Below are 13,802 nucleotides of genomic sequence, written 5' to 3' on the forward strand. Positions count from 1 at the left end.
GTTGATGCTAAGAATAGGACGTTGCTACTATAAGATTTTTGTGGATTTTAAGAATGGGACGTTGTCTTCTTAATGGCATTCTTAACAGAAGGAGATAAAGGTGTAAATGTCACTTTTTCCCTTGACATGACCCCTTTGATACATACAACTCAACACGTCTTTAAACATTGGCATCACCTCCTTAAGCACATGAATAGATATCAACTTGCTGCCAAATTTCTATATCTCACGTGGATGATGTCCCTACTACTACTACAACAACAACATCCTAGTAAAATTTCACAAGTGGGGTCTGGGAAAGATAGAGTGTACGCAAACCTAATAGTTATCCAAAAATCTCACTTAAATGTTTCACAAAATATATTTTTAAAATTCTACATTTTCCAACCTAATATAAAGAGTATAAAGTTTTGTACTAATTCTTAAAATGTCAAACTTCGACGAAATTCATTTTCTTCGATTCGTTTACCCTCTCACCTTCACGAATTTACTTATCACTTATTTGAAATAACATTATACTTATAACCTCAAAATAATCTTGTCCTTGAACTGATGTCAATTATCTTACTACAAATCCAACGTACAATACTACGGGGTGTAACAGATATCATAATGTGAAGTGTACATAATACTTCATAATACATTGTAGTTGTATATAAACATGGCCAAAAAAAACCCACAAAATATCTTCAAATTCCTTCTTGGCAACCAGCTCCCATCTTTGAAGAATCTGTGTCGCTGAAAACAAAACAAAAAAAAAGAGAAGAAGAATGCAAAGGTTCACTTTGATAATTCAATATTAAGCAGGAACTAGATTTTGAGAAACTCTAGGATCATCTTGAAAAAGATGGCAGAAACTATAACAAAGTAAATAATAGGATAAGATCATACAAACAAACTCAATAACATAAACGGATACAAGCTTCATACTCACAGCCAACTGTTCACCATGTAGACAAACGCTAATAAAACAATTTCCTCAAACAAAAAGAGCGCGATGACAAAACTTGTATTGTTTCTTATCAGGTATTAGATAACTAGCTACCTTTTTCTTTCTTCTGAGGTAATACAGGATGAGATATAATACCTTATTAACTGTAATTTGATTATTTAAGATATCGAACATAAACTTTTTAAAAATTGGTACAGGAACGAAGACCAACTTTCAGACTATCACTTTTTCTAAATCATAACATGTTCTAACATTTCAACCAAAAATTATAATAATAATTAATTAGGCACATGGAGCACAATAAAGAAGAGAGTACCAGAGATAGGACAATAATTTTTTAAAGCATGATCATGCAAAATGAACTAGACAAAGCAAACAAGATCCTGCAAAATGACTTAACAATTCTCTAATTAACCTGCTTGAACAAATTAGCAGAGACTAGAGTAGGCTAAGGAATCGCAATACCATTAGCTAAACCAGAAATTTTCTAAGCATGTAGCAAACAGGGTAGCAAGCAACAAATGAGAGATAACAACAGATTGATGCATCTCTTGAATCAAACAGTTTTAGTCTTAAGTTTATAGGACTACCGCTTCTCATGTGAGAGACAGAGTATGCCATAGATGATACTACTCAGTACTCATCATGCCTATAATTTGGTCAAAACAGTAGGCAACAAACGCTTAAATTTCCTAACAATGAATAGAAAATCAGGAATATAGGCACAAAATGAAGATTTATATTATGTCGCACATATAGGACGAGTAGCAATGCACCTGTTCAATTTTCCAAGAAGCAAGGATGAATAAAAATCATTCTACCTTATGTCGCACATAGGGGGAATGTTTTCTTTGAGATTCTCATACAATTTTCAATTAGTTACCATTGTTGAACAATGCAGCTGGTAGAAGGACTAGAATTTGATAGTAGTTATTTACCATATGCATGCCAGTGAACCTTGCATCTTGCACAATACAAACGATTTGTTCTTTCACATACTTCAAATTACTCACACGAAGGATTCAATTTCACATGCCTACTTTTTTAGCACGACATCCCTATTAGGGAAAAGAAAAAATCATAGGAAACAACAAAATAAGCAGGTATTAAAATGTGTATTAATCCACAAGTAAAGCAAAAACAGGACTTGGCCAGACAACTAGTATCTGCATAATGAACATTTAATTAGTTGTTTATGCTTACCTACTGCATTATTAAATTTAAGCTATTGGTTTTCAAATAGTCAAATTCTGATGCGCAGTCCTCTAAATTCCTATATCTAGTCTCACATTACACATCACATATCAGCAGAAGGTATCAAATTAGTCATATAACTCTCAGGCTATATCTTTTTAGTAGACCTTTTACTTGGGAAAGTCTTTTTCTTTTCTTTTCTTTTCTTCAATCTCAACTCACACTATACATCAAATGAAATTCGTTTTTCCTATTTTCGTGAAGTTCTCTATACTGTAAACTAATTCCAAGCCAATTTCGGATGTACAGATCCTAAGTACAGCACTACCTTTTGCATACAAACCTGTGCCACTACTCAAATTATCCAGTTGATATAAATAAAAAAGCCTCTACAGATGCCGTTCCTTATATATATTATTGCTTCATAAAAAAATTTTAATCAAAAGATAAATACAATAGCATGAGAGTTTATGATCGTTTAATAAGTACGAGAAACTTACCGATTTTGGAGATAAGGACCGTATTCAGTAGCGGAGAGGCGTTGATATCATATAGGATTTCAGATCTGAAGCAAAATTGTGAAATTGCTACCTTAAAGAAAGCCAAGGTCAATTCCGCATTAAGTCGATTTACTAGGGCTTGGGTAGATTTGGATTTACATAAAAATTTAAACAATACCAAACAAACGAAATAGTGGCGACTAAGAAGGTCTAAACAAAAGCTCCACATAAGTGGCGACAAAAGATATTTTAGCGCCGACAATTTTTCTGTCGCCACGAAAAGTATTTCAGTTTTATGGGAAACTTAGAGCCCGTTTGGACATAAGAAAAAAAATTTCTTTTTTCCTAAAATTTTTTTACTTTTTTCCGAAATCAAATTTGTTCATAAAATTTTTAATTTTTACTTGAAAATACATTTTGAAATTTTTCGACATTTTGAAAAACTCCAAAAAAATATTTTTCAAAATTTTCACTCAGATTACTCACAAAACTTCAAAAACAACCCAAAATTATATTTATGTCCAAACACAACTCTAATTTTCAAATATCATTTTTATTTGAAAAACTTTTTCACTTTTTTGGGGTATTTTACAATTCTTATATCCAAACGCCCACTTAGTATATATTCGGTGGCCAGTAATATCATATTTTTGCCGCGACTATCATAGTCGCCACTATAACCCGTCACAGAAAAGCACATTTCTTGTAGTGTGTATGTCTTATATGCGTTAGTTTCAGACAAGGCACAGACAAATTAAGGTGAACGGATTGGACAAAACACAAAACCTTTCTTACAGGAGTTTTTGGATCTTCACAAGAGAGTATCAAGATCGTAACACTGGAACATAGTGATGTTAGTGGTTATAATTAAAAAAAATACTAGTATAATTTATTGTATGGTTAGTCACAAGTGGTACAACTTATGAGCTAAGTAGCGCTTCAATGAGAGTGATTTTTCCTTCGTAGTAGTGCAATACTACGACTGGCAAGGGATAATGAACTCCCCAGCTAACCAGTCCTACTTTGACCGTTGAAAAATTCACTTAACATCCAAAGATAATTTATAAAGAACCTAGTAAGCTGCCTTATTATGGAATACAAAATTCATAAACTAAAAATCCTAGCTCCATCTGAAAAAAAAAATTGAGATCACCTTGTTTCTCAGACCGAATGATACATTAAAAGTTTATGCTGCGCAAATAGAATAAATTTATTAAACATATAGAAAATCTTGAATCCTTTCAACAACTACAACTAAGGCAAAATACAGAAATACAAAAATATAAAATACTATTGTTGGGAGTCAAACTCAAGACCTTCGCTAACTAAGCGAGTGCAAACCAACTAAGCTACGAGAGTTTGTTGCTCTATTGTTTCAGTTTAAAACAATTAATCTCTTATTTCATGGATTTGCTATAAAATTTAAATATAGCTATAAATGATAAATTTGCTGAAAATATAGCTACAAAAAATAAATACAGTGTAAATATTTCATCTTTGCATTTTTAGATTTTTCATTCGTAGTTTTAAGGGCATAATTAGATAAAAATCACAAAAATGCATTAGTCGCTTTGCCATTATTTTGTATTCTTAAAATTAATTAATTAGTTCATTAGTAAATCATTAGCTAAAATTGATAAATAGGTTAGCCATACAAAATTGATTTTTAAAATAGAAACTGAGTCTAAAGTGGCTAATTTTGAAATATTAACAAAGAGTAAAGAGAGGTGGGGGCTGCGGAGTTTTCTAAGTCGTTTGGGCCGAGTGTTTGAGGTCCAAGTTCATGAGATGCACGCCCAGTCCATTCAAACAAGCCAGTCCACCCCCTGCATTAAACGAAACGACATCGTTTTGGTGCTCATCCACTACTAAAAAATCAGATTTTAGCGACGGACAAATTCTGTAACTAAATAGAAAAATCCGTCACTAATATCATTCAACGATGGATTAGCAACGGATTATCAAGAAATTCTACTAGATATGAGCATTTTAGCGACAGATTAGCGGTCGTGAACTGGCCATCCCTTCCACATATAACTATCTCAGACTGACCCCCTACCCCCAATCTATCTCACAAACCCCTTTTTTCTCCTCTCTCTCTCTCTCTCAGCCCCGCCCCACGCTGCTGCTGGAAATCGCCCACGACGGCGGCCCACCTCCAATTAATCAACCCCCAAATACTACCCTGCAACCCCCCACATCACCTCTATTCTCAATATCTTATCTGTTTCCCCAAAAGATCACCTGATTTTCTCTAATTAAAGATCTCAGATCCAAAAAAAAATAATCTTTTTTCATCCCCTTTTGAATGGATCCGTTTCGAGGTAAAACTTACACCAAATGACTGTCCTTGATGAGTACTTTCTATTGGTACTGGTTTCACATCATTTCACGGCGGTAGGACTTTGGTTAACTTGTCGTTGACCTGCCGGAGCTTGAATAGTTTTCTTTGTCCTTTCTTTTTCGGTCAAAATCCTCAATATCTCAAATTGACAAACCTCCATAGCCTTGGAGTATCTCCCTATATTTGATTCTTCGGATGATCATGGTTGTTATCGTTACATGTAGTATTGGCTTTGCCTTTCAAGCGTGAATCAGTGCCCGCGTAGCGATATCGACCACTGCCTGGATTCCCTGAGGCCGGCAGTGATGTCTTCATGAGTAATCCTTCTCTTCATTCCTTCATTTTCATTTTTTTTAGTTGTTCGGTCTACTGTTTGATTGATATCCGTTTATTTTGGCTGATTGCATTACATGTTTAAGAGTAGATTAATTAGTAGTTCGTTTCAGATTAATTGAGGGCATGTTTAGTTAGCTATGATTATATTGTGCTAAGGTCTGTTGATAAATTGGTAGTTGATTGTTAATGAGGTGCCATATTAGTTAGTACTATCATTGTTTCATTTAATTTTAATCTTGAAATTGGAATAGCAATTGATGTCTTCTGTGATTTTGATTTCCATTTAGTCTTGATGAGTTGGTGTTGCATGGTGTGGGCCATTTGGCCAGGGTGACTTGGCCCAGGGCCAAGAGTGTGTTATTTAGTAAAGCTAAGTATTAGGTAAAAGAAGAGCCAAAAGTAAAAAGAGTGATTGAATTCTGAAAATTACAAATATTAAAGTGGTGAAGGGCAATTTAGGGAATTAGCTTAGGAAATTTTAGTTAGTTAGAGAAGAAGCTTCTAGGAAAAAGAAAAAAAAGGACTGTCTCTGCAAAGGAAAAATAGAAACAGGTCAGAATTTGGGGAAAGGGGTAAAAATAGAAAGTTACAAGGGTGGAAAAGAAATAGAAAAATTTGTAGGTTGCCCTAAAATCCCTGTTATAAAAAGACACACTCTCATACATTTTTACACACGCAAAAATTACATCAACAGCTAAAAACCCTAGAGCTCCAAATCTGAGTTGCAAAGTTTCTTAAGAAAAACAACAGAAAAACTTCAAAAAAGAGGAGAAAAGCATAGTAGAAAAGGAGATTTTGAAGCTGTTTTCAAATTTTAATTCATCCATTTGATAATTCTGGGATTTCTCAAGTGATTGAGCTGTTAAAGGTGCTGATTTGTTGATTCTTCTTGTTCCTGGATTTACTGAGCTTCATTCTTCATTTCTTTACCTTTATTTGGCTATTCCGGCTTGTTTTCAAGTCTAGGTACACATCTATAAACTTGTACAATTTGAACTTCAACATAATCAGAATTCTTTGTTATTTTTATGAGTTTCAGTTGTGTTATTGTATTCATGCGATGCTTATGTTCACATATATGTGAGATGTTTATACAATATGTGTAAAATACCTGGAATTGTGGTTGAACAAAGGATGCATGCTTCTGATTAATTTTTCCTATTGACATTTCTGTATCACAAATTGTTTGAGTGTGAATTTTGATTCGAATGTGTTCCTGATGATGGGTTGAGAAGTGCCTAGTAGTTAAGCTCATGACAGGGAAGGGACTTTACTGCAATGAACATAGCTGTAATTCATAGATTTGGCCACTAGTTGGTCAAATATGTAAATTGCAAAGCCAAAATAGGGCCGTCAGAGGTGTTTGAAATCAATATAGATTTTGCTCAAATAGAAGTATAATTTTTTATATTTGGAATTGTAATATGAATTTGTGACATGTAGCTTTAATTTAAATGATTTGTGGAGTTAAATGTTAGAGTTTTGTTAGATTAAGATTTGAATGCAAGTACAAATGCAATGAGGATGATTCTAGTCAATTATATTCCTGTTATGTGTAAAAAAAAAAATGTTCGACAATTAGTGTTAAAAATGTTAAATCCAGAGTAAATGTGGATTCTGGAATTTGAGTTGTTTGTTTTGCTATGATGAAGCCTGATTATGGGCCTGAAATTCAAAAGGAGCCTGGAACACAATGTTACAGCCCACCTAGTGGTGCAGGGTCAAATGGACCCACTGCTGGTTATACGTGTAAAAGGCTAAATAGGTGTAGGCTTAACACTTGAGCCCATTTTGTTGTTATCTGATCCACCAACAGAGTAATACCTTATTGCCCAAATGTCCAAACAATTTTATTTAAACAATGAAGAGGGACATAGTTGCATAATGCAAATGCCTTAGTGGATTTAAACCATTTATTCAGAATATCCCCGTTTCTTACATATTCAATTATCAGGTTGTAGCGAAGACCAAGTTTAACCCATTCATTTCAAAACAAATTAGTTGTAGGCTCCTTGCTATCCATTATCCAATATACATTTTTTCCCACAAATTAAATTCTATAATGCTTCTCCTTTTCGCTAGTCTCGAATTTAGGAAAACAAATAAAATACTTTTGAACATCGTAGAATGCTTTAAGCGCGATTTAATATATTATTGTAATTATGTACACATTCGCGTGACATAATTATGATTTTAGAAATAAATCAAAGTACTCATTCGCGCGACTTTAGCCAAACAATCTTAATAAATAATAGAGTGTTATTAAGCATGTACACGTCTGCGTGACATGATTTCTAGCACACTAAATAAAATGGATTCACACACATGTGGTCTGTTTCAAACATAATTCATAATGTAATAATCAAAGTAATTTAAAAGCGGTAAAAGGTAAAATGCACATAGGTTTAAAAATATGTGATTAACAATTAATTAATTCCGGTATGATGATAAAGCAACCACGCTAAAATTGCAAAATTCGAGAATGCCTAACATCTTCTCCCGAGTTAACAGAATTCCTTACCCGATTTTTTGTGTTTCGCAGACTTTAAACAGAGTCAAATTTTCTTGATTTGGGATTCAAAATAAATGGCGACTTGGGACGCCGTAAATAATTATTCCAAGTGGCGACTCTAATTAAAATAAATTAATCCAATTTCAATAATGTCACTTAAATTGAAAAAACTCCTTTCCCCATAAAAAGGAGGTGTGACAGCTCTAGCGACTCTGCTAGGGATAAGAACCCACAACTTCTTGTTCAGGGTTAAGAATTCGAACTTGTAATGTGATTTGTACTTGTCTTTATTAATTGTATGATATTACTGTGTTTGTTGGCCTAATGTGCTAAGTGTCGCTCATTTATCGCTTTGATATTACTTGGACTGTATTAAACTGTCTTCTTATGCCTCCCTTCTGAGTCTTCTGAATTTATGGTGCACACATGTGCGTGACCCACTTTTTTGTTAGAGGTCATACCAATTAGAACGAGGTTGGGTCAGTAACTAGGTCGAGTAGACTTTTGTGCTCCTAGTACGTTGCCCCCACCTCGGCTCGAAATGTCCGCTTGGGTAAGCCAGGTCTAAAACATTCCCCCAAGAGTTAAAACTAGAATAACAAAGCCTCATGTTAGATCCCTAGTAGGAACGTTTGTTTGCATCACGTGCATTAGACTTTGGAGACTCAACATAGGGGTTGGGTCCATCTAGGACATGTGTACCCAAAATTACAAGACCATCCTGATGCATCTTACATGCTACTTGTGCATTTTATTTGATCTGGTTTGCATGTTGATCGGTTTCTAGAATACTGACAGAAAATTAGAAAAAAATAGTAGTGAGAGGTAGGAGAGAGAAAATTCATCCGATTTTCAAAAATTTCGGTATTCGAAAAACCCTGAAACTCTGTCGAATTTCATTTTGAAAAAGAAAAGAAAGGTCATTTAAAAATAACCCAAAATTTTTAAGTGTCATATTTTCCCTGCTTTGCCCGAACTACGCAGATGTGAGATATGTAGGCAATCTTAATTGGGTCCGGCCCCAACTTTCAAAAAAAAAAAAAATAGTTTCCTTTAATTCCTTTTGTAGAAGTCGCCCCTTAGAAAATCCCAAATAAAAATTTTTAAGCCGAAAAATATTTTCCTTCTTTTCGTAGTCTTTCATTCGAAAACAAAATGAAAACAAACAAAATAAAAAAGAAATCAAAATCGCAAAATATATTTTTTACTTCTTTAGAAGTCTTTCTCCCAAAAATTTCAAAAAAATCAAAAACAAAAACACCCAAAAAAAATATTCTCTTTCTTCTTGGAAGTCATTCGTCGTAAATTTCATAAAGAGAAAAAAAATTGAATTCCAAAAATATTTTCGTTCTTCTTCGAAAATTTTCTTTCGAAAATTTAAAAGAAAACTCAGAAATTGGAAATATTTTCTTAGAAGTCTTTCTTTCGAAAAATCCAAAGGCAACTTTCAAAATCAAAAAATATATATTTTTCTTCTTTAGAAAAAAAGAAAACAAATCGATATCCAAAGAAAATATATATTTTTCTTTCTACTTTCGAAATTCGCAAAATTCAAAACAAAAAGAAAAAGAAAAACAAAAGAATCCTTAGGAGTTTTCCTTTCAAAAAATGAAAGAAAATAAATAAATATTAATAATTCTTTTATTTTTCTCAATTTTCTTGAATTACGTAATGATCTGATTCATGCGGCGTCATGATACGTAGGCAATCCCCATCGGATGTGATCATAACCATAAATAAAACTGAGCAAAAAATCAACAAAAAGAGTGACAAAACAAAAAGAGAAAAACAAAGAGCGACAAAAGACAAAAGAGAAAAACTTGGAGCGATAAAATAAAAGAGAAAAAGAGAACAAGAAACGGAAGAAAAGAGTAGACATTAAAAGCAGGGATGAAACATGCGATCGTTGCAAACACATGGTAGAAGCGTTTAACTATTTAGCTGCATTGCATCCCAACGTGCGATTTCTTATATGTTAAATATTTCAAAAGTAACAAAATTGTTGTGCTTGCAATTAAGCGAGGTTCTATTCAGGTGGTTGGTTTTTATTAGTAATCTGACTTTCAATCCCTACTTCACAAGATCTAAAGGAAAGATTTTGATGGCCTCTGAAAGCAATCTACACATTATCAACCTGAGGATAGCCTAACACTAGCTATTTCAAAACCAGAATCAGCAACTATTGAAGAGGATAAGATGTTGCGTCTCCGCATGTTGAAATGTGGGACGCCTGGTCTAATAATGGTAGGGAAACGCCGGAGTGCAATTCCTGGGTTCCCTGAGTTGATCCTAAGGTCGGGTGGGTCTACCAACGTCCCTATAACTAATCCGTTTATCTCATGCGAGTACCCTCCAATACCGCCTAACGCTCCCGGCATGCCTTCTGTGGTTCGCCCCCAGGCGCCGGTTTCCGGGGCACCTTCAACATTATTCTCTACAGTGCCTATCTTCACCGCCGCGCAACCGAGCGTGCCCAGGCTATGTTTTGAACCTCTGACATTCACATTCCAGGCCCTATAATTTCAGTGGGATGTGACCTATATCACTCCGATCTCATATACTCACTATCCACAGTATGAGTTTCTGGCTGAACCAGAAAGAATATTCAAAAATCCCAAGCAAGAAGAAATGGCTCAAAAAATGAAAAGCCTGGAGTAGAGTTTAGAGAACATGCAAGGCCTGAGTGGCCAAAAGAGTGTCTCCTACTCTGACTTGTGCATGTTTCCACATGTCCATTTTCCAGCTGGTTTCAAAACACCAAAATTTGAAAAGTATGACGAGCACGGAGACCCGATTGCTTATTTGAAAAGGTACTGCAACCAGTTAAGGGGCGATGGTGGAAAAGAGGAACTCCTGATGGCATACTTTGGAGAGAGTCTGGTAGGAATTGCCTCTAAATGGCATATGGACAAGGAAATCGCTCACTGGCACGTATGGGACGACCTTGCTAGAGATTTTGTTCGACAATTTCAATACAATGTGGATATTGCTCCGGACAGAAACTCCCTATCTAATCTGAAACAGAAATCCACGAAAAGTTTCCGTGAGTATGTTGTTAATTAACATGAACAGGTTGCCCGTGTGAAGCCTCCAATGGATGAGACAAAGATGGTCACGGTTTTCTTACAGGCCCAAGAGGCCGATTATTTCCAGAATATGATGTCTGCCATGGGAAAGCCATTTGCCGAAGCCATAAATATTAGGGAAATGGTTGAAAATGAGTTAAAAACAAGAAGGATATTGAGTCAGGCAGCCCTTAAAGCTACATCGCATGCCATCCAGAATGGCTCGGGGGGGGGGAGGGGGAGGGGGTTAGCCAATTGGAGAAAGGGAGAAGAGGGAGCCATGATGGCTTCAAGCTCGAGGGGGTCTCACAGATCATTTATTCAATCTTATATGCCACCCCGAACCCCTACAACATTACTACCTGCACCACTATGCTGCATATGTCGTGAAACTACCTCCCTATGCGGTGTTGAACGCACAATCTTACGTATGGCCACAGGAAAATTACAATCAAAACCGAGCTCCACCTCTCAAAAATAACCATCATTACCAAGCACCATATAATCCTCGCCCACCACAAAATACACCCCAATATAATCCTCATATCGTAAAGCCTCCCAGAAGAAACCATTTCACCACCATTGGTGAATCATACTCGAGTTTGCTCCAGAAGTCAACCCAATTGGGTTTACTGCAACATGTGGCTCCGAATCGGCCAAATTCTGAGTCTCCGACATACAGGGCTGATGCCATATGTGCATACCATTCGGGGGTGGTAGGCCATAATACAAAAGATTGATGGACCCTCAAGAGGTCGGTTGAAGACTTGATTGAAGCTAAAGGAATTGTGCTGAGGGACGAGGAGGCTCCCAATGTGACTAATAATCCATTGCATGCTCATAATAATGGGACAATTATCGGTATGATATGTGATGATAAAGAATTTAACCTGACGCTGAAGGCCATTGTTGCCATCGCTAGTTCGGAGGCAAAACCTAAAGCAACAGCAAAAACGGCAAAAAAGTGAAAATAAAATAGCTCTAGTCCCTCCGGCCGTTAAAACGAAAGTTGTGCCGACACCCGCCAAGAACTTGGTTCTTTATGTTCCAAAAGCCCCGAGGAAAGAACAGCTTGTCCTCACCACTCCAAAGAAGTTTGATGAAAGGAAAGTTACATTGAACGTGCCAAGGTTGTACACACCGAAGTGAACACATGTGGCGCGGGGACCGATAATATCACCAAGGCTGACTGAGCCTGTGGTTATCAGTCCCGCACCACAAACACCGATGAAAGATCCTACTGCGTTCCCTTGGAATTATAGCAAGACAGTTATCATTTATAAAGGGAAACAAGTTGTGGAGGAAGTTAATGAGATGACTCGATCGGGGAGGTACTATACCCCGGATGAGCTAAGGAAATCTAAACAAAACAGGGACAACCAGATGCCATCTAAAAAACCCGCGAGCAATGAAGATGTGGAGGAATTCTTTAGGAAAATGAAAACTTCAAAATACTCGATAATTAATCAACTCTGAAAAACTCCCTCCCAGATCTCACTTCTATCTCTACTGTTGCCCAATTGGAAAGTATGGCCGAGAGATTTTTCGAGGTCGATAAGATCTCATTTAGCCATGATAATTTGCATGTAGAGGGAGTTGTCCACAACAAATCCCTCCACCTGACTGTTAAATGTGAGTGCTACTATGTGAAAAGGGTGATGTTGGATGGTAGGTCTGGAGTAGATATGTGTCCCTCTCAACGCTCCAGAGGATGGAAATCAGTACAGAAAGAATTCTGGCTAACAATGTCTGTGTACGAGCCTTCGATGGGGGTTAAGAGGGATACAATCGGAGAAATTGATCTAGTCTTAAATATTGGCCCTGTGGACTTTGAGGTAACCTTCCAAGTCTTGGACATGGAAACCTCGTACAATTTCCTTCTCGACAGACTATGGATTCATGCCGCTGGAGCTGTTCCATCCACTCTCCATCAAATGGTCAAGTTTGAGTATGACAATCAAGAAATTTTTGTCCATGAAAAAGACGAGCAATCTATGTACTGGGACCCCTAAGTCCCGTGTCTTGAAGTCAGGGAGGGCAATGAGCACATCGTATATCAAGCTTTTGAAATTGTGGTCTCTGACCAGTTTGAAGAGGGGGCCCAACTACCTCAACCTTGTTTGTCCAATGCTTCAACTATGGTTGCAATCCAGATGATCAAAAATGGGTACAAGCCCAAAAAGGGGCTCGGGGCATCCCTGCAGGGCATTACTTAGCCAATTTCCTTGGTTGTGAATGAGAAGCCAGTTTCCGAGCTACATTGGCTAACAGAACATGGGCTGGAAAATGCAAAGAAAATAGGTGGGTCCTGTAAAAGCCCATCTCACATCTCTCCCGATCATTTTTGAAACAAAAGTATGTGGAGGAAGAAGAAGAGGCCTTCACGGCCGAAGAAATTGATGATATTTGCGGAGCTCTGAAATAAATGTTGTACGAATTCGACAGGGTCCAACTAGGGGAAGGCACGAGTCGTTCCGAGGTACAGTATATGGGACCAGATTTCAAGCTCCAGAACTGGGAGGCTACCTTGTTCCCCGTCAGGCAGGAATCCCGGTAGTTCAGTCTTGATATTTTTTCTGCATTACGGGTTATTTCAGGGTGTAACTCGAATGTTTTTACTTTACTGTCTTTAAATTATGATGTAAACCCTTATATCTTTCAATTCAATGAAATGAAACCAATATTTATCGTTCATATATGTCTCCTTTTTTTTATTTTGCTATTTTTCTTATCTTTCTCTTTTCGGTTCTAATTATGCGAACTTTAGTAACATGACATACTTGCGGACTTCATGCTCAGATCCTAAAATGTTGTCTAACTTTGAAATAATGAATCAAGATGCGGAATATGACGAAGATGGGGCTTTTGGGGGAATAAATCGAGAATTGGAACAATTTGA

At 36.4% G+C, this 13,802-nt stretch overlaps 1 protein-coding gene and 1 long non-coding RNA gene across 2 annotated transcripts; one reads left to right on the forward strand and one right to left on the reverse strand.

Annotated features, from left to right (window-relative positions):
* Positions 1 to 498: 498 nt before the first annotated feature.
* LOC104118210 (uncharacterized) lies at positions 499 to 2,913 on the reverse strand. Its single transcript, XR_691221.4, has 2 exons — positions 2,647 to 2,913; positions 499 to 738 (listed from the first exon to the last, which is right to left on the reverse strand). It is a non-coding gene; the product is annotated as an uncharacterized lncRNA (long non-coding RNA).
* A 9,519-nt stretch (positions 2,914 to 12,432) lies between these two features.
* LOC138908302 (uncharacterized) lies at positions 12,433 to 12,915 on the forward strand. The gene has a single exon (XM_070198959.1). It carries the CDS (start codon positions 12,433 to 12,435, stop codon positions 12,913 to 12,915), a length of 483 nt encoding a protein of 160 aa, XP_070055060.1.
* The last annotated feature ends 887 nt before the right edge of the window (positions 12,916 to 13,802 follow it).

Source organism: Nicotiana tomentosiformis, chromosome 3 (genome assembly GCF_000390325.3).
Source record: "Nicotiana tomentosiformis chromosome 3, ASM39032v3, whole genome shotgun sequence".
NCBI lineage: Eukaryota > Viridiplantae > Streptophyta > Magnoliopsida > Solanales > Solanaceae > Nicotiana > Nicotiana tomentosiformis.